Below are 23,991 nucleotides of genomic sequence, written 5' to 3'. Positions count from 1 at the left end.
TAGGTGCCTCATGTTGCTTATTGTATCTTCTTCTTCTCCTCCTTTGTCAACTTTGGCATTCCTAGACATCTTATATCATGTTTCTTGCTTTGGTCATCAAACTTTTGTTGTGGTTCCCTCTTTCTCCATTGCCACTATCTCCCTTGATCGACACATGCAAGAACTTCTCTCCCTTTATGTGTCTCATATTGCTTCTTGTATCTTCTTCTTCTCCCCCTTTGTCAACTTCGGCATTCTTAGACATCTTGTATCTTGCTTCTTGATTTGGTCATCAAACTTTTCTCCTTTTATCAACAGTCTCAAAAAGGGCTACAAACATATGTTGAACTCGAGGAAAAGCGTTAGAGCACATGGGAGAGAGCTTCATAAATCATGATCTAATAAAATGATACCAATTAAAAAGATATACCAATTGTAAGGATACGAGACATTGATATCGTTTGAAAAAGACAAACAAGAATCATAATGCATGAAACTCACATGATATAATCTAAACTCCCCCTTTATGCATGTATACATATAATGAGACTCACTTATGAATATCATTTGTACGAATGTAGTAATATATGCACATCTGGACAATAAATAGAGGTAGAAAATTTAAGTCATATCATGCATGGAGGTAGCTTAAATATAGAAATGAATTAACAATGGTATCAATTGAAGCATTTAAGCATTGTATACCTCCGAGGGCGTGTTGATTTCTCCATGAGACTATAAAAGATATGTATAGCAACACACGTTAGTCTCAAAATCACTACACATAAGATATACTCCCTCTAAATGTGTGCATATAAGTATTGAATACTTGCGAGATATACATACTTGTTATTAATAACAATGAAGATTTATCATATAGATTGGATCATGTCATATAAAAGATATCAATTGTGAAACTAGTGCCATGAAAGAAACTTATAACTAATAAACCATGTCGATTGCTCATAAGAAAGAGAGACTTTGGTGTGCCTTCAAATATATCATCGGACCATTTTGTGAGTTATCTTGAGTTATTCGAGCGGCCTCTCTGTGTAATACTCTGGTGCATTCATCTTCAGAGCACCGAACCTCCTAGTATGTTGTTCTTCATTTTTCAACACTTGCAGTCGTCTCGTAAGAAATGCTCCGGTGCTATAATTTGGTGTGCACAAACTAAATTTCGGACCATCCGGTGGGTTGATCTTCAGTCTTCTACACTTGCATTCTTCTCTACAGGAAATACTCCGGTGTTACCCAGTGCAGATCACCGGACTATCCGGTGAGGTCCTTATCCTTCTCCCCCTTTATCAGAAACACTCCGGTGAGTTCAACACACAGAGCACCGAACAATTCGGTGAAGACATCAGCCTTCACTTTGTCTCTTGACAAATACTCCGATGAGTTCAACCCCTAAACACCGGACCATCCGGTGAGATCAAATCTTCTTGAAACTTTTCCAATTCAATCAAACTTTGTCCTGACTACGGTGGTCTTTTGATATATTGCATCCATGAGACCTACTAACATATATTCTTGACAAACATGTTAAGTCACAATGACTATATTGTCATTAGTTATCAAATCATAATTATGATCTAATAGGGTCATTTTCGCTACACGTTGGGTGGCACGTGTTGGGGAGGCGCAAATAGATACGAGGCATGGGGTTCGTGGCTGCCACTTCCTTCAGATCTGGATGTGTGAAGGGCAAGGTTGTCGCCACCGAATTGACGCACTAACGCCGCCCTGGCTAGATGAGATGATGTTGCCTTCCTCAGCAGCTTGGTGCGGGATGATGTGAGGAGGGCTTGGTCGTTAGTTGCCATCTCCTTCGAATATGTCGGTGTGGAAGTGGGGGATGAGGTCGTCAGTGTCATCTCCTTTGAATCTGGCTGTTTCACGAAGGAGCTCGCAAATCCGGCAACGTGGTGGCGGGATAGCAATGGTGGAGGGGAGGAAGGCGCTACTAAAGGGGATCCAGAAGTGGAATATGAGTGCAGAAGAGGTGGGGTCCACCTTAGAGCTGCCTCTAGTACTATTCATTGTACTATGTAGTAGCAATTTTCACAAAGAAAAATCCACCACCGTAAAAAGAACCGTGGTGGGTTCTATAAGTTGGAGTTGCTCCTAGGATGTACCATGAGCAACATAGCTCCTGCTGTCATTCATTTTTTTTTTACGGTGAGCAGACATCTAAACTACATGATACTAACAAGTTTGACTATTATGGGAGTTTGCGTATTTGTGGCAATTTTTTATAAAAAATGGTGATTTTAGCTGGATTTTACCGATTCCGTTGTTTATGACATGGTACTGTTCAAGGATACGATTTTATGTTTACTTCTTTTCATGTGAAAATGGGGGGGGGGGACTCTTTTTAGCGTAATTATTAAAACAGTGAATCGAGTATAGGTTGTTTGAGTGTGTGGTTTCAAATCCCAAAATAGCAATTCCCGCCTAATATTAGATTCGCTAAGCTTCATAAATAAAGATTTAGTGCGCGTCTGACTATACGAGGCAAATTCTGATTAGCAGCATCACAACGGGCGGTTAAGAGCAAATTTGGACTAAACGGTGCGGAAGATCTGTCTTCAAAAAGGCAGGATTTGACTATTGGAGCTAGTGCTCCAGAGTTTCTGTATTTTAGTGGAATATCTTTGCAAAGCCATGATTTTGGCCGCTCCATTATGGATCTGCGTAGCCTCTGCTATTTTTTTTTTCTACAACGGAATGTACGCATACACTACTCTACATGCACCCGCTCGTGAGTGCAAGCGGTGGAATCTACACTCGCACTCAGATTTATTATACACCTATAAGTTTAATCGTCGAAAGGACTCGCCTGTATAAATAACGTGCATCATGCTTTTGAACCCTGTTAAGAGGAGTTGTACTTCCACGACTCCACTAATCCGTTAAGCGTGAGGTGGTTTCCCGTAACTTCTGCTTCTGTTTTTGTTAGACTATTTTCAATGGCTTTTCTTCAAATGCTAGAATCTCTTCAGGTTTAACGGTTTCTTCTCATAGTTCTCGTCATAAAAAGATTTTAAAGATCATTTTTTTCACTTCATGATTCCTTAAAAAAAAAGCTGTTAGAGATGGATAGAAAAAAAATAGAAACCACAAAAAGAAAATGAAATAAAAGAAAAATGGTTAGGGATAGTCCAAGTTACAAATTGCATGGATTAGTTGGATCACGTCCCAAGTCTTTTTAGAACAATCGAAGCCCGAAATCGAACACGTCCCTTTCCTCTGTTCTTCACTACTGATCCGAAAAGATCAATAATGCTCTGTAAGGTGTTAAACAACACGAATTGGAGCCTATCCCTCAGCATCTTCCTCGAGACATTCCAATAACCTGCAAGAATAGACTTGGCATTTGACTGGCCAACAGATCAGTCATTAGCTGCACTAGATGTATAGTAAGTGCGCCTCGCAATTATTAGGCAATCAGGGTAAACTAATCTCGGTCACGAGTCATCCCATGTCGAGGCCGAGCTGGCGTCCACGGCCACTACGCTAGCGGCTGCGCGGCATGTGATGGAGACCGGGCCGTTCGTGTGTGCGCCTGGATGATTATAGAAGAGCAATGATGCCAGTGTGGGTGAATGCACGCGTGGTTTCTTGTTGCTAATGCACCACCCAGCTACATGGCAGCTCTAACATGATCAGGTTGTGTTAAGAGAGTCTCTAACAATATAGCGAACTATTTATAATATCTTACACCACTGCAAAATTTCATAATTTAGAATTTATCATCGCTGTGATCCACATGACATTAGCCAGTGGCAGACCCAATGAAAACTTGTAGGGGGCTTCTTCTTATCCCTCCTCTCTGTCTTCTCTTGCAAAAAATAGAGAGGCTTAAGGAGGGGGCGGGTACAAGGGTGTGGCAGCCATTAAGGGGCTTAGGGTAGCTCCAGCGAATACGTTATCTAGTGCTATAAGAAAAGGATACGGGATCTCAGTGTCCGTAAAAAGCTCCAGCAGAATTGTTATCGATCGTTACATGCTTGCTACAGTGATGAGGACGCGAGCGCAGAGCGGCATATTTGCGGCACGTCTAGAGCTACCCGCATCACTGTTTGCAGTGGATGCATGTGAGACTTAATGGAAAATAAGAGTAATAGAATGTAGTAAATAGGGTAGCTGTTGGAGATAAAAAAAATAGGAGATGTTGTAATAGTGTTAAAGGCTGCTGTAATAATATTATAAGGGATAAATTTTTAAAGTATCTGTTGGAGATAGCCTTAGGCCTTGATCCGCCCTTGGCATTGTCACACATGATAAGTCTGGCCTTTTATGGTTTCTTTAAGAACAAGGTGTGAAGGGTTAAGACCATATTATAGTTTAAGACGATATTTATTCTAGTGGATGTTGTAGATAAAAAAAATATGTGTCTCTTGTCCTAATTTATCCTCTTCAGAGCATGTTTATTTCAGTTTCGGATCATGAATTTTAGTTTTTACAATTCGAAACTGAAGCAAACAAATAGTTTTTTGTTATAGCTTTTTACAATCCACTTGTTGGATTGTGGGAATCTAAAAAATTGGTTTTCTTAGCTTTTCACATATTATAAAAGTCTACTTTACTAAAATACCTATCAAAAATTTTATAATCCATAATTAACTAGCTTCTTTTCAGAACACTCAGCTGAAACAAACCTACCCTTACTCTGTGATCTGTCAGCTAGTCCATAGGGACGCTAGCATGTCGAAACATTTAGTCCTGTTTTCGAGACCTCCGCAGGAAGCCTTTTTTTTCGTCATGCATGAGACAATGTATAGCTGAAGAGGGTGGGGCTCGCATTCTGGCCATAGGCAAATTTTCTTTGTCTTGAAATGTTGCCATAGGCAAATTTTCAGTGGCCATAAGCCCATAACAAAGGCAACCTGCAACCCCTCATGAAATCTACACGCACTCACACAGACAAGCACCATTCGTGCCATCCACCTGCCGTCCTTACGAAAGGAGAGGTTTCATGCATAGGAAAGTGCGGGGTGGCCACGATCGATGGGAGAACTGCAGGGGTCATAGCGCAAGAGGGGAAGACAGTGAGGTGCTCAAAAATAGCATGAGGGGAGTGCCCATGGCACCGAAGGAGAGCAGAACGCAGAAGAGACAACCAGCTGCAACAGAGCACGCAGCACAGGCAAAATAATCTAAAGCTTTTACAAAAGCAATCGATCAGGCACCGTTGTCTCAGTAGGCAGAAAGAATCGTCTAAAGCCGTGGCCCGGAGCGCGACAAGACGGTGGCAGGCTCGAGGACGCTCGTGTCGCCACTGCCAAGGTGCCCGGCCGGGGGCCACGATCGATCTGCGCGGGAAGGAACAAGAAAAGGCAAAAAGGATCGGCGGAGTTTGTTTCGAGCATCGTCCGGTAGCGAGAGTGATGAGTGGACTTCGCCTCACACCCCCGTCACCCGTGTCTGCTTTTCTGCGGTTGCAGCTCTCAGCCACTGGCCTGCGTGCAGGGCCGCGGACGAATCACGCGAAAGGGCAAGCTAGTTCAGCAGAGCAGTCGGTGCCTTTTTCTTTCACTCCTGTGCGCGCAGAGGAAAGCATGCAGTAGGGAGTAAGGCTGGCAACTGCACAGGCCGGGCCGAGTCCTCGCCAGTTTTACACCCGGTGGGGTGGGGATGGGGCAAGTTTTGCCCCACGGGTGTCCGGGTTGAGGACCTGATGTGGGTTTGGGTCGGCGTTCGAAAAGCACGGCCCGTCTGTAGTAGGCCAGAAGGCTAGCCCGCCCCGCACGACGTCGCTCCCTTCGTTGTGCCTGCAGTCGCTCCCGCATCCTGCTCGCGCCCGTCGCAACTCACCGCGTCACCGCCGCTCCCTCCGCCGCGCCCGCGGGTCCCCGCCGGGGTCGAGGCCGAGGACGATCTTTTTTTTTTTTGCTCGTTAGGCGTTTCAAGGCTGGGACGGGTTTTTTTTCAGGTTTCGAATCAAATGTGTTCTTGCTGTACTGCCCCGACCAGCCGGTTGCCCGCTGGTGCTCTCTCAAAGGACGCAGGGAACGGCCGGGCAAAGAGTGCGAGTACAACAATGCGTCAGGCACCGTGGAAGATGGCAGTAGTGGACTACTCCTAGAGAGGCTGGCAGATGGTCACGGGAGCACAGCCAGGCACGCGCGCGCGCGCATCAGCGGATGCGCGGGCCGCTTGGCTCCGCGCGCGCGGATCGGAATCGAGATCGCGGGGCGTGATCTCGAGGACGCGGCGCGATCGGTACGTTCCGGCGTCTGAGCAGGCGCGGGGAGCCGTTGAAGCGTTGCTCGGCTCCTCATTAATTGGCGTCGACGTCGCAGCCTGCAGCTGCAGGTCGATCAAGATTTGGTCAGCCTTTTCTCTCTTCCAAGATTACTGGATAAGTCCAATTCTTAAGCATGCAGTATGATCATGTATAGTCGCGAATCATGCTAAACTTGCTGGAGCTGTTAGTTTGCCTATTCGAGGGACAGATGATTTTTCTTTTTCGAAAGGATGTCACGAGTTCCGCCGATTTTATTATAGAAGAAAAGAGTTGATTCAGTTTATGAGAAAAATTAGACTAAAAAACCTTATAACTGCATGATTAATTTGAGGAAAAATTAGCTAAAATGCTCAACCACAGGCGATAGAACAACTAAAAATAACACGGCTTGCACAACACTCAAAAAACAGCTAAAAAACAGTCCAAAGTAGATCAACATTGTCGAGCTTGTCATTCTAGCGGCAAACAACTCTGTCTTCCTGTAGAGGACCTTAATCACTACCTCGATGTCATCACGTTTGCGTCTACGGCGACAACTAGCACTATAAGAATGAGCCATGCCTCGTGTCATCATTTTCGAGCTCCGCTAGACCTCCATCAACGTAGCAGCTCCAACTCTACAACAACACCATCCTCTCAATGAGTTAACTATCCATCGGAACACAAAAGCGAATTTGGTTTGGAAAGCCAAGGTCGAAGCCAAATGTAAAGTCCACATGTGGTTAACCCTGCAGCATAAACAGCTAACAACTGACAAGATGAAAGCTAGAGTGTCAGAACCGATCAAATTACACTCGACTTAATAGACAATTAAGTCGATTAAAACAAAAGTAATTTCGACAGTCCCAATATATGCTCAACAAAGCTCAAGATCACAGCATATACCATTTATAATATGGTTTTATCACAAGATATGAATAGAGTATTACAAACCTTGTTTTGAGTACCATGTCTACTTAGTAACAAAGTTTTCAAACGCAATAGAAAGATATTAGTAAAACAAAAGATCAATGGCACCATTGCCCATAAGGCATCACTAGGACTAGCTCAGACATTCGATCTCTACTTCTAGCCATCTCCAGTATCAGCAGGATAAAAGTACTCATATACGAGTTTATCGTTACCTGCATCAATTTAAGGTAACACTTCACCTTCTACTATATAAAGGGGGAGGACCGGGCTTGTAAAAAGGATTCTGGAGAAGTTCATTGTCCAACTCATAAGAAAATACATATGGCATATGACTATTATTCTGAGAGACGTCTGAACCTAGATAAATCTTGGTGTTCTTAAGTTCTTTCGACATACACACACATACTCACCAATAGCCACTGAAAACACTGATCACGCATTCATCGTCCGGCATGCCTGGATATATTGTCAAAGACTAACCCACAACAGCCACCACCGGCGACTGGTCTCCCTCGGGCTAAAACTAGAAAGAGTAGAGGAGAGACTGACAAAGGGAGGAGCACAATCGATAGGGAGGCCGAGACGGGGCGAACCAGGGGAGCGATGATAGTTGATGTCTAATGGGGTATTTGGTTTGAGCAGTGAGATGGCGATGGATCATACGAGCCTAACTTATTTATTTAGTTTGAGAAATAAAATGAGTTGATCTATCACTACTTATCTGCACGTATTTAGTTTATATATGAAGGATAAGATTATCCCACCAAAATTCATAAAATGATTCCACGATAAATCACCATATCCTATATGTTCCTCGAACCAAATACTCCCTTAGTGAACTAGGCAGGTGGCTTTCTTTTCTGAACACACCGGTCGACGCCATGTCCAGTGTCCAGTCCAGCGCCGCACACTGCGAAACATGGAGGCATGCATGCACTCCACGCAGCTCGATACCTCCTCCCGAGTCCTACGAAGATCTTCAATGCCCTTATGCTCGCAGCAGCGAGACACCTGCACACTGCTCCCGATGCCAGGTGCATTGCATGCCCCGCTCCGTTGCTTTCATCGGGGATGCGCCTAGTAGATCGATCACCACATCATCGGGATACGTTTTTCTCTATCAGAAGAGCTGGCACATATGGCATCTGACTCGAGCCTTGGCTGCGTACAGCGAGTCCGTCGTGCTAATCGCAGAATTGGAGGTACGTGCACGCACGGGTACGGCCGGGTGACGTTGTTCAGCCACGAGCTTGGACTCAAAACCGGGGAGGCAGGCAGCCGCCGCCGCCTAGCGCTGATGCACCATGGTGGGGAAAACAATGGAGGTCTAAAGGGAAAGCCTCAACCTCAGAACGTTGCCCACCAAATCCGACGAAGTCGTACGTGCACGAGCACGGTGAAGGTCGGCTAACAGTAGCTGGTCGCCGGGCGGGCGAGACCAAATCGCTCGGGGCTTGGAAAGGCACGCGGCTCCTGGGCTTCGGCGCCGCCCCCTCCCGCCCGCCGCCGAGGAGCCGGGCGCATTGCCAAGCGGGCAGGTGGACGTGCACGTTTGGTTTGAGCAATCCCGCCCGTTCGCCGCGCCTGTCGTGCCAGGCCGGGCCGCCGTTGGTTGGGGCTGGTAGCAGAGTGCGCTCCGGCCCACTTCGGCTCCTCGGCGCGCAAGAAAGAGGCCCTAGCAACCTATGACCTCGTGGCAGGCCTACGAATTTTTTAAAAACAAATATTAATTTAATGAAAAATTACAAAAATATTATATATTTTCAAAATTATAAAAATAGTATTCTGCACCTGTCGGCAAATTACGGATAATTAATTTGCCAATACGTGCTTTATGTAGACAGATTCTCCACCTTTGTCTCGTCACCGGTTGACATACTAATTGTCGATAGTGACATGTCAACAAATGATTTGCTGATATATACTATTTTTGTAATTTTAAAAAATATATAATATTTTTAAAAAATATATAATATTTTTGTAAATTTCTATTAAATGAATATTATTTTAAAAATCTACAGGCCTGCTGGCACCGGCAGTACATCTGGGCCCGCACGTCAGTGATGCTACACGTTGTGCCGCCCGTCTGTCGTAGCAGCTTTCTCCCGCATAGGGATGGCAATTTTCTTATCGGGTCGGTTCCCGCTGGTTTCAGATCTAATAAGGGTGGGTTTAGATGGAAAAATAGTCCCACAAAACTATCGCATCGGGTCGGATCTGTTTTTTACCCGTGGGTGTCATCGAATCCTTGCCCACCCAGCGCCCGCGCGAGCCCTGTTCACCCGTTGCCATGTCTACTTCCCGCATCGTTTTCCGTCGTCGCCCCTAGGAAAAAGATTAAAAAAACAGACGTCTCCCGCCTTCTCCTCTCCCCCTCTTGCCGGCGCCCGGCGACCAATCGAGACCGGCCGATGGCAGCGACGGCGGCGCGGCCCCGCCTCCTCGCCCGCTTCGTCCACTTCTCTGCGGCGCTGTCCAGGACGGCGCCGCGGTCCTTGCGAGGTTCGACGTCAGTTGCCTGCAAGCCGTTCGACGCAATGCCGCTGCGGGCTTGGGCCGAGGCTGACCGCTTCTTCTTTCTTGGTTGGGGGTGGTTCCGCAGGTCTCCGCGCGCTGTGCTCGCTCTCCACGACGCTGCGGTCCGGCGCCGGCGAGGACGAGATTGAGCGCATCCGCCGCGAGTTCGAGGACGCCAAGCGCAACTACCTCAACATCCCCGTCGCCATAAAGGACATGCCCAAGATGAACCCGCAAGGTTTGGATTGGCATCCTCACGTTCACTTCCCTATCCGTTCTTCTTGCTCTGGAGTGTCAAAGATCGGTTCTTGACGTTGGTAGTTTCAGGCATTTACGTGAACAAGAACGTCAAGCTGGATGACCTGCAAGTCTACGGCTTCGACTATGACTACACGCTGTCGCACTACTCCGAACACCTGCAGTGCTTGATCTATGATCTTGCCAAGAAGCACTTAGTTAATGAGGTTTGGTTGGTCTCTTTAATGAGTTGCATGCATGATGAATGGTGCTTTTGTGGGTTGTGAGCGGAGGTGATGTTTCATGCAGTTGAAGTATCCAGAGAGTTGCTTGCAGTACGAGTACGATGGCACCTTCCCCATCAGGGGCCTTTACTATGACAAACTAAAAGGGTGCCTTCTGAAGCTTGATTTTTTCGGCTCTATTGAATCAGATGGTTGCTTCTTTGGGCGGCGAAAGGTAAGACACAAACTACTTTATCATTTTCTCCTTTTTCCTCAAACGGTCGCATCCAACTTGCAAAACCTGCTCATGCATACTTTAGTTCCTTTACATATTATATTTAGAAGTTTGTAAGTACTGAATGTTAATTGGTTTCCGTATTACCTGTCTTTGGGGTATCCCTATGTGAATATGTAGGTTCTCACGTGTGATTATTCTGTTTGTAATTGATTGCCTTGTATTCTTGAATTCAAAATTCGACCATTTTATTTAGTTAAATGTCAACATCTGAACATAGATTATGCGTATTGACTGTTCTTGAGAATTTTTATGCTTCTTTGTATTCTCCTACAATAAATTACATTATGTAAACTATGTCTATTGACATCCTATGAATATGAGTTCTTAACTGAATGCTTGTTAATCAGCTGAGTTTGAGTGAGATAAAAGAGCTCTACGGCACACGGCATATTGGCAGAGATCAAGCTCGTCAACTTGTTGGGCTGATGGATGTCTTCTGTTTTAGTGAGGTACTTTTAATTGATCCGAGCCTTAGTTCTATTCCCTTCTTTTCACGCAGCAGCTATGTACTTACAAAATAGTAAACTATTGATTGCCTTATAGATATGTCAACTAGAGCACCATAATATCACCCAATTTGGTTAATGCTGTGTTCGTGGGTTATATAGATTTTATCTGTTTAATATTTATACATAAATTTTTATGTGTATTTGATCGTTCTTCAAGGGTATCTAATTGTGCATGTAGTTCTCACCTCCCTTGCGGAGAGAGAGTTTGTACTTTTAGACCATATGTTGTATCACATAGTTTCAGAGTTATTATATACTTAATTGTAGTATCATGCACTATTTTTAATTTAACTGATTACTGTGAGATCATATCACACAACTAGACTGGCTTTTTCCATAATACTTTCTGACCATGAGATGTTCATTTCTTCACAGGCATGTCTCATTGCTGATATTGTTCAGCACTTTGTAGATGCCAAGCTGGAGTTTGATGCCTCTTATGTATATGAGGATGTAAACAAATCGATTCAGCATGTCCACAGAAGTGGTTTAATTCACAGGAAAATCCTTTCTGAGCCTCATAAATTTCTGATAAAAAAAGTAGGCGGCACTGCTTTTCCTTATTCTTGTTGGCATATTGCCTTTGCCCCTTAAGTCTCATATATCAATAGTTTAACCAGATATTGCTTCTTGTCTTCTGGCATTCCTTCTGACATATAACTCTAAGACTGTCACCTCATCTGTGACCTGCAGAGCCAGGTGTTCCGTTTCTTAAAGATGCTAAGAGAGAAGGGAAAAAAGCTATTTCTTCTGACAAATTCACCTTTCTACTTTGTAGATGGAGGGATGCGTTATTTGCTAGAGGTTCTTTCTACATTTAAATCTGCTTGTATGCTTTTGTCCAGACCGTTTAGCATTCAAAAACTAGACTTTAAGCCAAACTAGATCTTGATCTGGCCCAAGAATAGCACACACATATTTAATATAACCTTTTTATACTTGTTGAGGTCTGACATGACCTTCTATATCCTATTTTTATTAACAGAAATTCATATTTAGTCGCTGTCACACTATTCGCAAGGGACAGTTGTAGTAACTGGGCACATGCAACTCCTTGTGCTGCCTTGTCACATATTCTTGATACTAAAAGCAAATCTTTTGCATATACATCTCTCCTTTGTTTCTAGATTTCATATAGACATTCATGCGGCATTCATGCGGACTCGATGATATCTCGAACGTAGATCGAGCTTGGTGAAATTTTGCGTGTCATGTAGCTCGGCGAGTTCTTCGACCACCGGAATCAGGAACTTATCCTTGACGGTGAGGGTATCGAGGGCGCGGTAGTTGACGAAGAATCGCCACGAGCCGTCATGCTTCTTTGCCAACAGCACTTGAGAAGAGAACGTGGACGTGCTCAGGCGGATGGTGCCTTGTGCGAGCATGTCGGCGCATTGTCGTTCTAACTCGTCTTTCTGTAGCTTAGGGTAGCGGTATGGCCGTACCGCCACAAGTTGTGCGCCCTGCGCCTGGTGGATGCGGTGGTCGTGGGTGCGAGCTGGGGGAGGCCGCGGGGTTCGTCGAACAAACCTTGGAACTCTTGTAGCCGACGTTGTAGGAGGTCATCCTGAGCATCGGTTGCATAAAGCCTGGGGTCGCTTGGCGCTGTCACTCCATGCCACGTGACAGCACGACCCTGTAGACGACAAGACATGGTTAGGCAGGCGAAGTCCCAAAGGATGAGGCCGAGCATATGTAGCCATTACGTGCTGAGGATGATGTCGTAGCCGCCCAAAGGAACCGCGTGCACTCCAGGGCGAACTCTTCTTGGTCAATGGCGATGGTCAGGCCCTTGTAGACACCCAACGTGGTGAGGTAATCCCCATTGGCCACCATCACGCGAAGGCCTGTCCGGGCAGGCTGGAGAGGGATGACGAGACTGAGCGCGAGGTCCTCCCAGATGAAGTTAAGCGACGATGATGAGTCCACCAATACTAGCAGCGCCATGCCACCCACCAGCACTGAGACGGACTGTTGGATGTCGGCCACGGCGTACAATGAAATCTGTGGCTCGGCTGGACCATCCTCTATAGCGCCCAAGTCTACATCGTCGGTCGGTGTGTTGTCATACTCGACGAAGAATAGATGGGCGCACCGATGGCCATGAACAAATTTTTTGTCGCAATTAAAACAAAGGCCTTGGCGTCAGTGCTCCGCCATCTCCGATTGCGACAGATGGCGAACTTGGCAACCGACAGCCGAGTCGGATAGTGCGGTCACTGCTGGCCCTTGCGTTAGGTGGGCTACGGCTTGCGGCGTCGTGGTCGTCGAGCGCTGAGATGCAAATTGGCGCGACCCCCGTTGTATCGAGTGACGTGTGTTGCCTTCTTCTCGTAGGCGCGGGCTAGGCTCATGGCCTCCTCCAGGTCGCATGGGTCCTGAAGCTCGACATCCACCCGAAGATCCTCTGCGAGGTCGAAGGTGAACAGCTGGTGCTCCTGTTGTTCTATCATAGGGTTGGCTCGGCTCAGCAACGCCAAAAAGCGACTCTGATAATCCTCCACCTTGCAAGTTTGGCGAAGATGATGAAGCTTGCCAAACGGGTTGCTGCAGATGGATGGCCCGAAGAGAGTATTGCAGAGGGTCTTGAACTCGTCCCATGACGGCTCGCCCCGGCTGCGTTCGAGGTGGAAGTACCAATGGTGTGCATTGTCATCCATATGGTACGATGCCGGCCAGACCTTGTGCTGCTCCTCCGTCTTCTGCCCGTGAAAAAATTGTTCGCACCTGGTCAACTAGGGCAAGGGGTTGTCCTTGCCGTCATAGCGCGAAAACTCCAATTTGAAAAAGTGCGGCACCGCTCTTGTATTGTCGCTGCCCGTCTCCAGCCTATTGTCGGTCAGCTTGTTGTCGGTCTGATGGGGGTTGCTACCGAGGGAAAGCGCTGAGTTGATGACCGACGGGGTAGAGCGAGTCTTACCGTCAGTCTATAGGATACTTGCGCCGCTCAACAAGGGAGAAGGCACCAGTGGGACCTGCATCTGGTTAGTCGCCGATAAAACAGAATCAATTGTGATCGGGGCACCACCATTTTCCCTTGAGTTTTTCCATGGCCGTCATGCGATCCATGAGGCCCATCACCGTGCTTGACATCCGTCACTGTGGTCTTGATATCGCCCAACGTGCTGTTGCCGGTGGTGAAGCTGTCCTGAAATTCCTTCCGTAGCAACTCGTCTTGCGAGGTGAGGAGCGCCTTGAACTGCTTGTTCTCAGCACCAGAAGACATGGTCTCTGATACCAAGTTGTCATGCCCGTGGAGGAGCGACTGAAGAGGATAGGTGGGGGAGGTCTCCGGGCGATCTTTGGCTGGCTTCCGTCCCGTGGTGGTGGTGTTGATGCCGTTTGCAGCAAGGGGATGAGATGCCGGCAGTAGGGAGATGAGGAATAGTAAGAGATGAGAAATATTTGTTGTATTGCTTAACTTCAAAGGTTGCCTGCTGCTCCTTATTTATAGAGCCCAGGCCTAACAATTCATTCTAATCCAATTCCAACTCAATCTCTAAACCAACTCTATCTCCTCAAACTTTCCTAACTTATCTCTAACTAGCCTTAACTTCCAACTCTACTTTATTTTCTTCCAAAACTATCTCTATTGCTAATCCGACTTCTCAGCTGACACCTCCTTCCCTTTCTTGCAACGGTAGGTGATTCCGCACATGACATTGTTGTATTCTACTTGACTATTTCTTGTCTACTATTATAGAGGACACAGCAATGCTATGCAAATGACATTCTTTTAACTTTTGCTTATTTTGTGTCGTTCTATTAATTTTCTTGGTGAATTCTGTATTCTAAATAGGAAGTATCATGTTAGTATGTTACGGCAAATTATTTTTCTCACTCACATATTAGCAGCTTGATAGATCATAATTTGGTTGGGCAGGACCAGCATTTTGATGGGAATTCCTGGAAGGAGCTCTTTGATGTTGTGATTGCGCAGGCAAATAAACCAACTTTCTATAACTCAGATCACCCGTTCAGGTTCTGTGGAACATCTATGTGTTATTAAAGAAAAAGATTAATTCAATCCTTCTTACTAAGATAGTGGTGTTAATGTGCTCTTTTTCCTTTTGCACTGATGCATCTGTGTAGGTCTGTTGCCAAACTTTGAATATTAATGGAAAGTAGGTCTTAATAAGTACATGTGCATAAGGACCTATATTGCTGCCAGTTTTTTTTATATTATTCGGCACAGTTGTGTTTACTCCAATTCTGGATTCCTAATTACATTTGTTGGTTACTTCTAGGATATATGACACTCAAAAGGATACCTTAGCTTTTACCGCAGTTGACAAGTTTCTGCCAGATCAAGTATACTACCACGGCTGTTTGAAATCATTTCTACAGATCACAAAGTGGAGAGGTTCAGAGGTTGGTTATTTTGAACCTAAAGAACAATCAATTGCTATATATGTTCGCTCAACTTTATCTTTTCTGTCTAGAGTGATATGGTTTTCGCTCTTTTTTCCATGTTCGCTCAGCGTTTCATGTTAAATGGCAGTTGATTTTACTGCTGCATTGTCGAAGCTAGTAGTCACATACTCACATGTTCTTTGGGCTCATCTGCTGTTTGTTGACTGCTTGCTTATTCTGATATAGTATGCTGGAATAACCCGCAGAGGTACTATAGATATAACTTGGGCTGGTCTTCACTCTCACACTAAAATATGCAGGTCCCGATTCTATATTTTTGAAAAAATCATTTGAATTTCCCATCTCATATATATATTTTTACCATGTATTAGGTGATATACTTTGGTGATCATCTTTTTAGTGACTTGAGAGGACCTTCAAAAGCTGGTTGGCGAACAGCTGCTGTAATTCGCGAACTTGAGGTAGATGCTTCTCTTTTTTACTTGAGATTTACTTTTACACATGCGAGAAACGATTGCATGAAATTCAAGCACCACCAATTTAACATCTTCATATTTTACTTATTGACTAGTAATCTCTCAGTCTAAGGTTGCCTTGATCTTGTTTGGACTGTTGCTACCAAAGAAGTTACAACTTAGAAAAGATCAAAATAAAGGGAAAAATGTATTGAAATGTTCAAAATAGTAACTGTCTGTTGGAGCACGAAAACGTGCCCAGATAGAGTACAGTGAGAGCATCTTCCAACAAGGAGGCTCAAGCTTAGGTATGAACCGTGAGTTGGAAGGAGAGAGTGGGAGCAAAGCAGAGATAGCGTAATCAGGAAAAAACTGGGGTCCCCCTCCCCTGCCCTTTGAGAGCCTATTTTATAGAGAGAAGGGGTAGAGAAAATTACCACCCTGCCTCTAAGATATTATGTTACAATCATGTGCATAGTAGTGTATTTTGGATTTTTCACCTTTTTGCATACCATGTGGTAACAGGGATATTATGATCGCTACAGTAATACAATAGCACACCGTCTAAATATCTCCAAGTTGGGGCGTTCCCCCAACAGCACCCTCTCATTTGTCAGTTCCGAGGTTCCGAGAGGCGAGCAGATTATGTAAAACCAGCTCCAGTGCTTGAAGTCAAGCCATCCTGGATCGTCCCCTTTCGTTGTAACACAGATGTCTTTAACAAGGAGTGAAGTGTTGCAAAGCTCATCGGTATCGCTCCCTACAGGCAACGGTAGCGTAGCTCGACGGAGTTGCATCACTCGAAGCACCACACCGATGGGATTCGACCGAGGCAGGGTTGTCCGAAACATAGTTGCGAGAACCGGAGGCGGAAGGGGGTAGTCGCGACTCCATCAGCGGGTAGCCGCGTCGATGGTTAGGGGCGTAGTCGCGACTCCATCAGCGGGTAGCCGCGTCGATGGCTAGGGGCGTAGTCGCGACTCCATCAGCGGGTAGCCGCGTCGGAGCCCCGCGGTGGTAGCCGGAGGTGGAGTCGACGATGATGCTGAGGGAGGTAGTCTGTGACCCCCTCAGGGGTTTAGCCGTGGCGAGGCTCAACAGAGGTGGAGTCGTTCGGATCCCCTTGCAAAGGTAGCTGGAAGTGGAGTCGACGACGATGCCGAGGGAGGTAGTCTGCGACACCCTCCACAGTTAGCCGCGGTGAGGCTCAACAGAGGCCGTGCTGTCTGGAGCCCCCCGTGACGGTAGCCGAAAGCGGAGTCGACGAAGATGTTGAGGGAGTCAGTCTGCAACCCCCTCGGTGGTTAGCCGCGACGTGTCTCAACGGAGGCGAAGCCGTCCAGAGCCCCCCGCGACGGTAGCTGGAAGCGGAGTTGACGGTGATGCTGAGGGAGGCAGAATGCAACCCCTTCAGCGGCTAGCCGCAGTAGGGCTCAACGGAGGCTGTGTCGTCTGGAGCCCCCTGCGACAGTAGTCGGAAGCGGAGTCGACGGTTGTCGGTGACGTGAGAACCGAGGGTCCCCGAGTCCCAAGGCCAGGACGGCAGAGTGCCACGTGGCGCCCTTCCTCGGGGATTATCTCCCCGAGGTCCGAGAAGACCAAGTTCCGGGAGAGGGTGCTCGGGGCCATAAGCAGTGGTCCCCGAGTACCCGAGTTCCCCGATGACCCGAGAAGACCAAGTTCCGGGAGATGGTGCTCGGGGCCATGAACATTGGTCCCTGAGTACCCGAGTTCCCCGAGGACCTGAGCAGACACAGTTCCGGGAGAGGACGCTCGGAGCCATGAACAGTGATCCCCGAGTGCCCGAGTTCCCCGAGGATCGAGAAATGACATGTCCGGAGAGAGTCCTCGGGGTTATGAACAGTAGTCTTCGAGCACACAGAGTTCCCCGAGGACTTGAGAAACCCCTTGCCAGTGGACCCCACAAGGGCTCAACTGTGAGGTGTCAATCGGTGAGAGGCCCGATGCTGCATTTAAGAGGGAGCGTAGCCTGTCACTTCCAACCACTCCCTCCACGCCTGCTGTCAGTCCCTGCCACTGCCTGGCAGGGAGGCGTGGGGACATTTAATGCAGCGGGTCTCAACGCGCGTCATCCGGCGCGCCTCGGGATATCGTCGCTAGGCTCGAGGCATATCGCCTGCCGCTCTGCTGTGTCAGGCTCGCTCTGACCGGGCGGGCACGCGGGGTTGCTCGGTGGCTGCCTGGTGGGCCCTCCCCGCTGCACCCGCTGAAAAGCAGGATGACGACGACAGGACTGGACGGGGGCGCGTTTTCAACCCCCCGTAACATCAAACTGCAGCCCATGATGGTTGCTTTCCATTTATGGCGCCTTTGAACTCGCGCCCTCCTTTCTGGGCACGCCAGGCCGCCCCGACGGGGTATAAGAATGGGCAGGCTCCCCGGAGAAGAGGGGATCGAAAAAAGGAGCTTGAGGTCGAACAGGCATAGGAAGATAGAAGTTCAAGAAGACCGACAGACGAAGAACAAGACTCACGAAGCTCTAGATTTAGACAAAAACCCTTCTAACACAAGAGATCCTTAGAGAGGTATTTCCAGAGCATTTATAGCATACACACAAGAGTAGGGTATCACGCTCTGTGCGGTCCAAACCTGTCTAAAATCCCCTGAGCATTTATTTCCACTAGTATCTGATCATCCATCCCACCTGCATCTCATTTACTCTCATTTATTTCACATACGAGGTAGATTCAGAATCATTACCCCGGCCGAATCTCAAAGGGGTCCCTCCGGATCCCCGCTTGTGGAGTTCATCCTCCGATAACGGTGATGCTGAGGGAGGCAGTCCGCAACCCCCTCAGCTGTTAGTCCCGATGTGGCTCAACGGAGGCCGTGCCATCTGGAGCCCCCGCGATGGTAGCTAGAAGCAACGACAATGTTGAGGGAGACAGACTGCAACCCTCTCAGCGGTTAGCCGGACGAGGCTCAACGGAGGTGGAGCCGTCTTGAGCCCACCGCGACGGTAGCCAGAAGCGGAGTCGATGGTGATGCTGAGGGAGGCAGTTTGCAACCCCCTCAACGGTTAGCCGTGATGAGGCTCAACAGAGGCAGAGCAGTCCAGAGCCCCCTCGTGACGGTAGCCGGAAGCGGAGTCGATGGCGATGCTGACGGAGGCAGTCTGCAACCCACTCAATGGTTAGCCGTGATGAGGCTCAACGGAGGCTGAGCCATCCGGTGCCCTCCGCGACTGTAGTCGGAGGTGAAGTCGACGGCAATGCTGAGGGAGGCAGTCTGCGACCCCCTCGGTGTTAGCAGCGACTAGGCTCAACAGAGGCGGAGGTGTCCAAAGCCCCCAATGACGGTTGCCGAAAACGGAGTTGACGACGATGCTGAAGGAGTCAATCTGCAACCCCCTCAGCGAGGCTCAACGAACAGCCGTAGCGAGGCTCAACAGAGGCCGTCTTGTCTGGAGCCCCCGCTACGGTAGCTGGAAGTGGAGTTGACGACAATGCTGAGGGAGGCAGTCTGCAACCCTCTCAACGGTTAGTCGCGACAAGGCTTTACGGAAGCAAAGCCATCCAGAGGCCCCCGCGATGGTAGCCGGAGATGAAGTCGACGACGATATTGAGGGAGGTAGTCTGCAACCCCCTCAGTGGTTAGTCGTGAAGAGGCTTAACGGGGGCGGAGCCATCCGAAGCCCCGCGCAACGGTAGTCGGATGTGAAGTTGACGGCAATGCTGAGGGAGACAGTCTGCGACCCCCTCAGCGGTTAGCTACGGCGAGGGTCAACGGAGGCGGAGCTATCCTGAGCCCCCCACAACTGTAGCTGGAAGCGGAGTCGATGGCTAAGCTGGGGAAGGCAGTCTGTAAACCCCTCAATAGTTAGCCGCGGTGAGGCTCAATGAAGGTTGAGCTGTCTTGAGCCCCCTGCGATGATAGTCGGAAGCGGAGTCGACAACGATGCTATGGGAGGTAGTGTGCAACCCCCTCAGCGGTTAGCTGTGGTGAGGCTCAACGGAGGCCGTGCCGTCCGGTGCCCCCCGCAAAGGTAGCCGGAAGCGCAATCCATCGCGTTGCAGAGGGAGGCAGTTTGCAACCCCCTCAGCGGTTAGCCGCGGTGAGGCTCAACAGACGCGGAGCTATCCAGAGCCCCTCGCGACGGTAACCGGAAGCGGAGTCGATGGCAATGCTAAGGGAGGCAGTTTGCAACCACCTCAGCGGTTAGCTGCATGGAGGCTCAACGGAGGTGGAGCCATTCGAAGCCCCCGCGACGATAGCCAGAGGTGAAGTCGACGACGATGCTAAGGCAGATAGTCTGTGACCCCCTCAACGGTTAGACTCAATGGAGGCGGAGCCGTCTGGAGCCCATGTGACGGTAGCCAGAAGCGGAGTCGAGGACGATGCTAAGGGAAGCAGTCTGCAACCCCCTTAGCTGTTAACCGCAACGAGGCTCAACGGAGGCGGAGTCGTTCGAAGCCATCCGTGACGGTAGCTGGAAGCGGAGTCGATGGCGATGCTGAGGGAGGTAGTCTGCGACCCCATCAGCGATTAGCAGCGACAAGGCTCAACGAAGGCGAAGCTGTCCGGAGTGTCCTGAGACGGTAGCCAGAAGCGGAGTCAACGACGATATTGAGGGAGACGGTGTGCAACCCCTTTACCAGTTAGCCGTAGCGAGGCTCAATTGAGACCGTGCCGTCCGGAGCCCGCGACAGTAGTCGGAAGCGGAGTCGACGGCGATGCTGAAGGAGATAGTCTAGAACCCCCTCAGCCGTTAGCCACAATGAGGCTCAACAGAGGTTATGCCGTCCAGTGCCCCCTGCGACGGTAGCCGGAAGCAGAGTCGATGGCGATGCTGAGAGAGGCAGCCTACAACCCCCTCAGTGGTTAGCAGTGATGAGGCTCAACGGAGGCGGAGCCGTTCGGAGCCCCCCGCGATGGTAGCCGGAAGCGGAGTCGATGACGATGCTGAGGGAGACAGTCTGCATCCACCTTAGCGGTTAGCCGCGGGGAGGCTTAACGCAGGCCAAGCCATTCGGAGCCCCCCACGACGGTAGCCAGAGGTGAAGTCAACGATGATGCTGAGGGAGGCAGTCTGTGACCCCCTCAGCGGTTTGCCACGACGATGCCCAACGGAGGCAGAGCCGTCCGGAGCCCCCTCGACGGTAGCCAGAAGCGGAGTCGACGATGATGCTAAGGGAGGCTGTTTGCGACCCCCTTAGCGGTTATCCGCGACAAGGCTCAACAGAGGCAAAGCCGTCCGGAGCCCCCTGCGACGGCAGCCGGAAGTGAAGTCGATGGCGATGCTGAGGGACGCAGTCTGCAATCTCCTCTGCGGTTAGCCATAGCAAGGCTCAACGGAGGCCGTGCCGTCTAGAGCCCCCCGTGACGGTACCCGGATGCGGAGTCGATGGCAATGCTAAGGGAGACCAATTGTAACCCACTCAGCGGTTAGCCGTGGTGAGGCTCAACAGAGGTAGTGCCGTCCGGAGCCTCCAGTGATGGTAGCCTGAAGCAGAGTCAATGACGATGCTGAGGGAGACAGTCCACAACCCTCTCAACGGTTAGCCGCGGTGAGGCTCAACGGAGGCTGAGCCATCCGAAGCCCCTCGCGACGATAGCCGGAGGTGAAGTCGACAGCGACGCTGAGAGAGGTAGTCTGCGACCCCCTCAGCAGTTAGCCGCACCGTGGCTCAACGGAGGCGGAGCCGTTTGGAGCCCTCCCGCGACGATAGCTGGAAGTGGAGTCAATGACGATGCTAAGGGTGGCAGTTTGCAACCCCCTCAACGGTTAGCCGCGGTGTGGTTCAACGGAATCGGAGCCGTCCAGAGACCCCCGTGACGGTAGCCGAAAACGGAATCGATAGCGATGCTGAGGGAGGCAGACTACAACCCCCTCAGCGGTTAGCCGTGGTGAGGCTCAACGGAGGTGGAGCCGTCCGGAGCCCCACGCGATGATAGCCGGAAGCGTGGTCGACAGCGATATTGAGGGAGGCAGTCTGCAACCCCCTCAGCGGTTAGCAAGCTTGTACTTTTTTTCCCCTAAAAAAAAGAGGTCCTGAATGATTCTCTTATATAAATTTTCTTGACCGAATCTGACTGTATCACACTATTTGTTCATACAACACACATGATAAAGTTTTCTGCCATGTTACAATGATCCATGCTTTATTAATTCAGGATGAAATAGAAATCCAGAACAGCGACAACTACCGCGTCCAACAGGTTTCTACTAAATCATCTGCTTCTCATGTTTATAATGTTTAATTCTATTTTCTATTCCCCTTAAACCTTAAGCTCTGTTTGTTGTTATATTGGCCTTCAAAAATAATTCTTTTGAAACAAAATTGTGTCCAGCCAAGTTTGTAACAAATATTGTGAATCCAACATTGGAACTGAAAGAAGGCGACTACTCATGCTGTTATGGTGATCAGTACAGCCTGAAAGGCTTACTATCTCGACTTGCGGGATTTGGATTAAGACTTAGGAAACTCATTTAGGTTGTAGCACTTTTTTTGAAGCTGTTACTGCTTTGTGAAGTGCAGTAAGGTACTGGGGTTGGTAAATCTTAATCTCCATCATCCGGGCACACATTATCTAAAACACGGCACAGGGACCATCAGTTGCACTACAAATTGCTCCATGAAACGGAATGATAGCATTTACCTTTTGTATTTGCTATGTATGATCTGATTCCTCTATCACATATACTGTTTGTTACTCATTGATTTTCCATCCACATGGATGCTTAATCAATTTAAGTAATTATATGCTGCACTGCAGGCAAAATTGAGTATAATACATGATCTACTTGGGAAAGTCCATGCAACTGTGGTTAGCACTGAGAAAGGCCAAGTTTACAGAGCATTACTTGATGAGTTGAATGCAGAAAGGCGACAATGTCGATCTGGGATGCGAGATCTGTTCAATATGTCTTTCGGTGCAACATTCCTTACAGACACTGGAAGGGAATCATCATTTGCCTATCACATTCATCAATACGCAGATATTTACACCAGCAAGCTCGAGAACTTCTTATCATATGCCCCTGAATCATGGCTTCATCCACCTCATGACATAAAGATCATGCCACACAATGCGAAGGTAGTTTCAATCGCCTCACTTATGTAGAATTTGTATTCCCTGTTTAGTTTCTTCCGATTACTGTTTCTTACAGGAAACTCCAGGATATTGTTAGCTGGTTGGTTCCCAAACTGAGCACTTAATTATCTTCATATTCTACCACTTAAGAATTACAATATATACGGTGATAACTGGCATGATTCTTCTGACAGTTATATTTAGCCTGCTCCAACTTGCTTGGGACTAAACGCTAACTTTTGATGATTTGCTGATATATTGAAATATTGATGAATGATAATTTCGGACATTTATGTTGCAGGTCCCAGCAAGCTTGTTCAGTGCCTCGTAGTTTTATTCTATCCATTTCTGGTGGAGAAACATGTGGTAGTACCATCATGGTTTCTGTGTGCGACCACGAAAGCGGGGGCTGTGGACTGACTGCTGCATTCGCTTTGGTTATGATCAAAGCACCATAGGATGCATGAATCCTACAGACAAGGCAGCAAGTCAATAGTCATTCTTCTGACTCGCGGCAGAAATTGTGGCCACGTTAGTAGGTGACTCTTGTTGCTTTATTAAGAAGCTTTTATCTAGAAGCTGCTTTCATTTGTTTGAACTATATGGGTATTCTAAAGAGTAAAGATACCTAGAAAACGTAACGATCTTAGATGGTCGTCAATAAAAGTGTTGGCCACTACCCATCTCATTTCTCCATTTTGTTCCCATTCTGGAAGATGTGTAACAAGCAGCGACCAATAGTTACAATAGTTTTCATTGATTGGTTGAGTTCATGTACGTATACAAGTTGTTCACGGTTTCATCGCAGTCTGCAGTCTGCCCTACTGTAGCTTGTTGCTGCACTCCAGTCACACTGAAAAATCTTTTTTGTGGTAGGCAATGCGTTCTTTATGGAGTAATCAGAAGATAATTAGGGTTCTGTAAATCATGCAGGAGTAAGTTATCAAACACCTACTCGTCCTTGTCTATTACAAGGTGATCATCTTGATTTTTTATTTATTCTGATGTCAGAAACTGGCAGGAGCTCCAGCTCTTGCTTGCATAATCGGGAAGACCTTAAATCTCAACATGAAAGGAGATTAGGGAAGTCCTATGATTCCTAAACCTGAACTGTATAATAATTTGGTTCCTCGCTGACAATGGTTCGTGGATAAATTATCTCGAAAACTTGAGCTTT

The 23,991-nt window shown here is 48.0% G+C and overlaps 1 protein-coding gene across 3 annotated transcripts; it reads left to right on the top strand.

Moving 5' to 3' along the window:
- The first annotated feature begins 9,430 nt into the window (after nt 1–9,430).
- On the top strand, nt 9,431–23,585 carry LOC133901948 (uncharacterized). Of its 3 annotated transcripts, XM_062343503.1 has the most exons (13): nt 9,431–9,646; nt 9,747–9,899; nt 9,989–10,125; nt 10,208–10,357; nt 10,768–10,869; nt 11,305–11,469; nt 11,623–11,733; nt 14,813–14,910; nt 15,177–15,300; nt 15,675–15,764; nt 21,894–21,938; nt 22,497–22,817; nt 23,116–23,585. In XM_062343503.1, exons 1-13 carry the CDS (start codon nt 9,556–9,558, stop codon nt 23,143–23,145), a joined length of 1,617 nt encoding a protein of 538 aa, XP_062199487.1. In that variant the 5' UTR covers nt 9,431–9,555; the 3' UTR covers nt 23,146–23,585. The 3 variants fall into 3 exon arrangements, with proteins under 3 accessions (XP_062199487.1, XP_062199490.1, XP_062199488.1); XM_062343506.1 differs by lacking the exon at nt 11,623–11,733; XM_062343504.1 differs by lacking the exon at nt 21,894–21,938.
- The last annotated feature ends 406 nt before the right edge of the window (nt 23,586–23,991 follow it).

The sequence above is a fragment of the Phragmites australis genome, chromosome 20 (assembly GCF_958298935.1).
Source record: "Phragmites australis chromosome 20, lpPhrAust1.1, whole genome shotgun sequence".
In the NCBI taxonomy this organism is placed as follows: Eukaryota; Viridiplantae; Streptophyta; class Magnoliopsida; order Poales; family Poaceae; genus Phragmites; species Phragmites australis.
The sequence above is the reverse complement of the archived record's forward strand: the minus strand, read 5'-3'. Positions and strand labels throughout refer to the sequence as shown.

Excerpts from the sequence above, each read along its gene's own strand:
- LOC133901948 (XM_062343503.1), top strand. The coding sequence starts at position 9,556 with ATGGCAGCGACGGCGGCGCGGCCCCGCCTCCTCGCCCGCTTCGTCCAC. Across the intron at positions 9,647-9,746 it reads GGCGCCGCGGTCCTTGCGAG|GTCTCCGCGCGCTGTGCTCG; the intron begins GTTCGACGTCAG and ends GTGGTTCCGCAG. Across the intron at positions 10,126-10,207 it reads AGAAGCACTTAGTTAATGAG|TTGAAGTATCCAGAGAGTTG; the intron begins GTTTGGTTGGTC and ends TGTTTCATGCAG.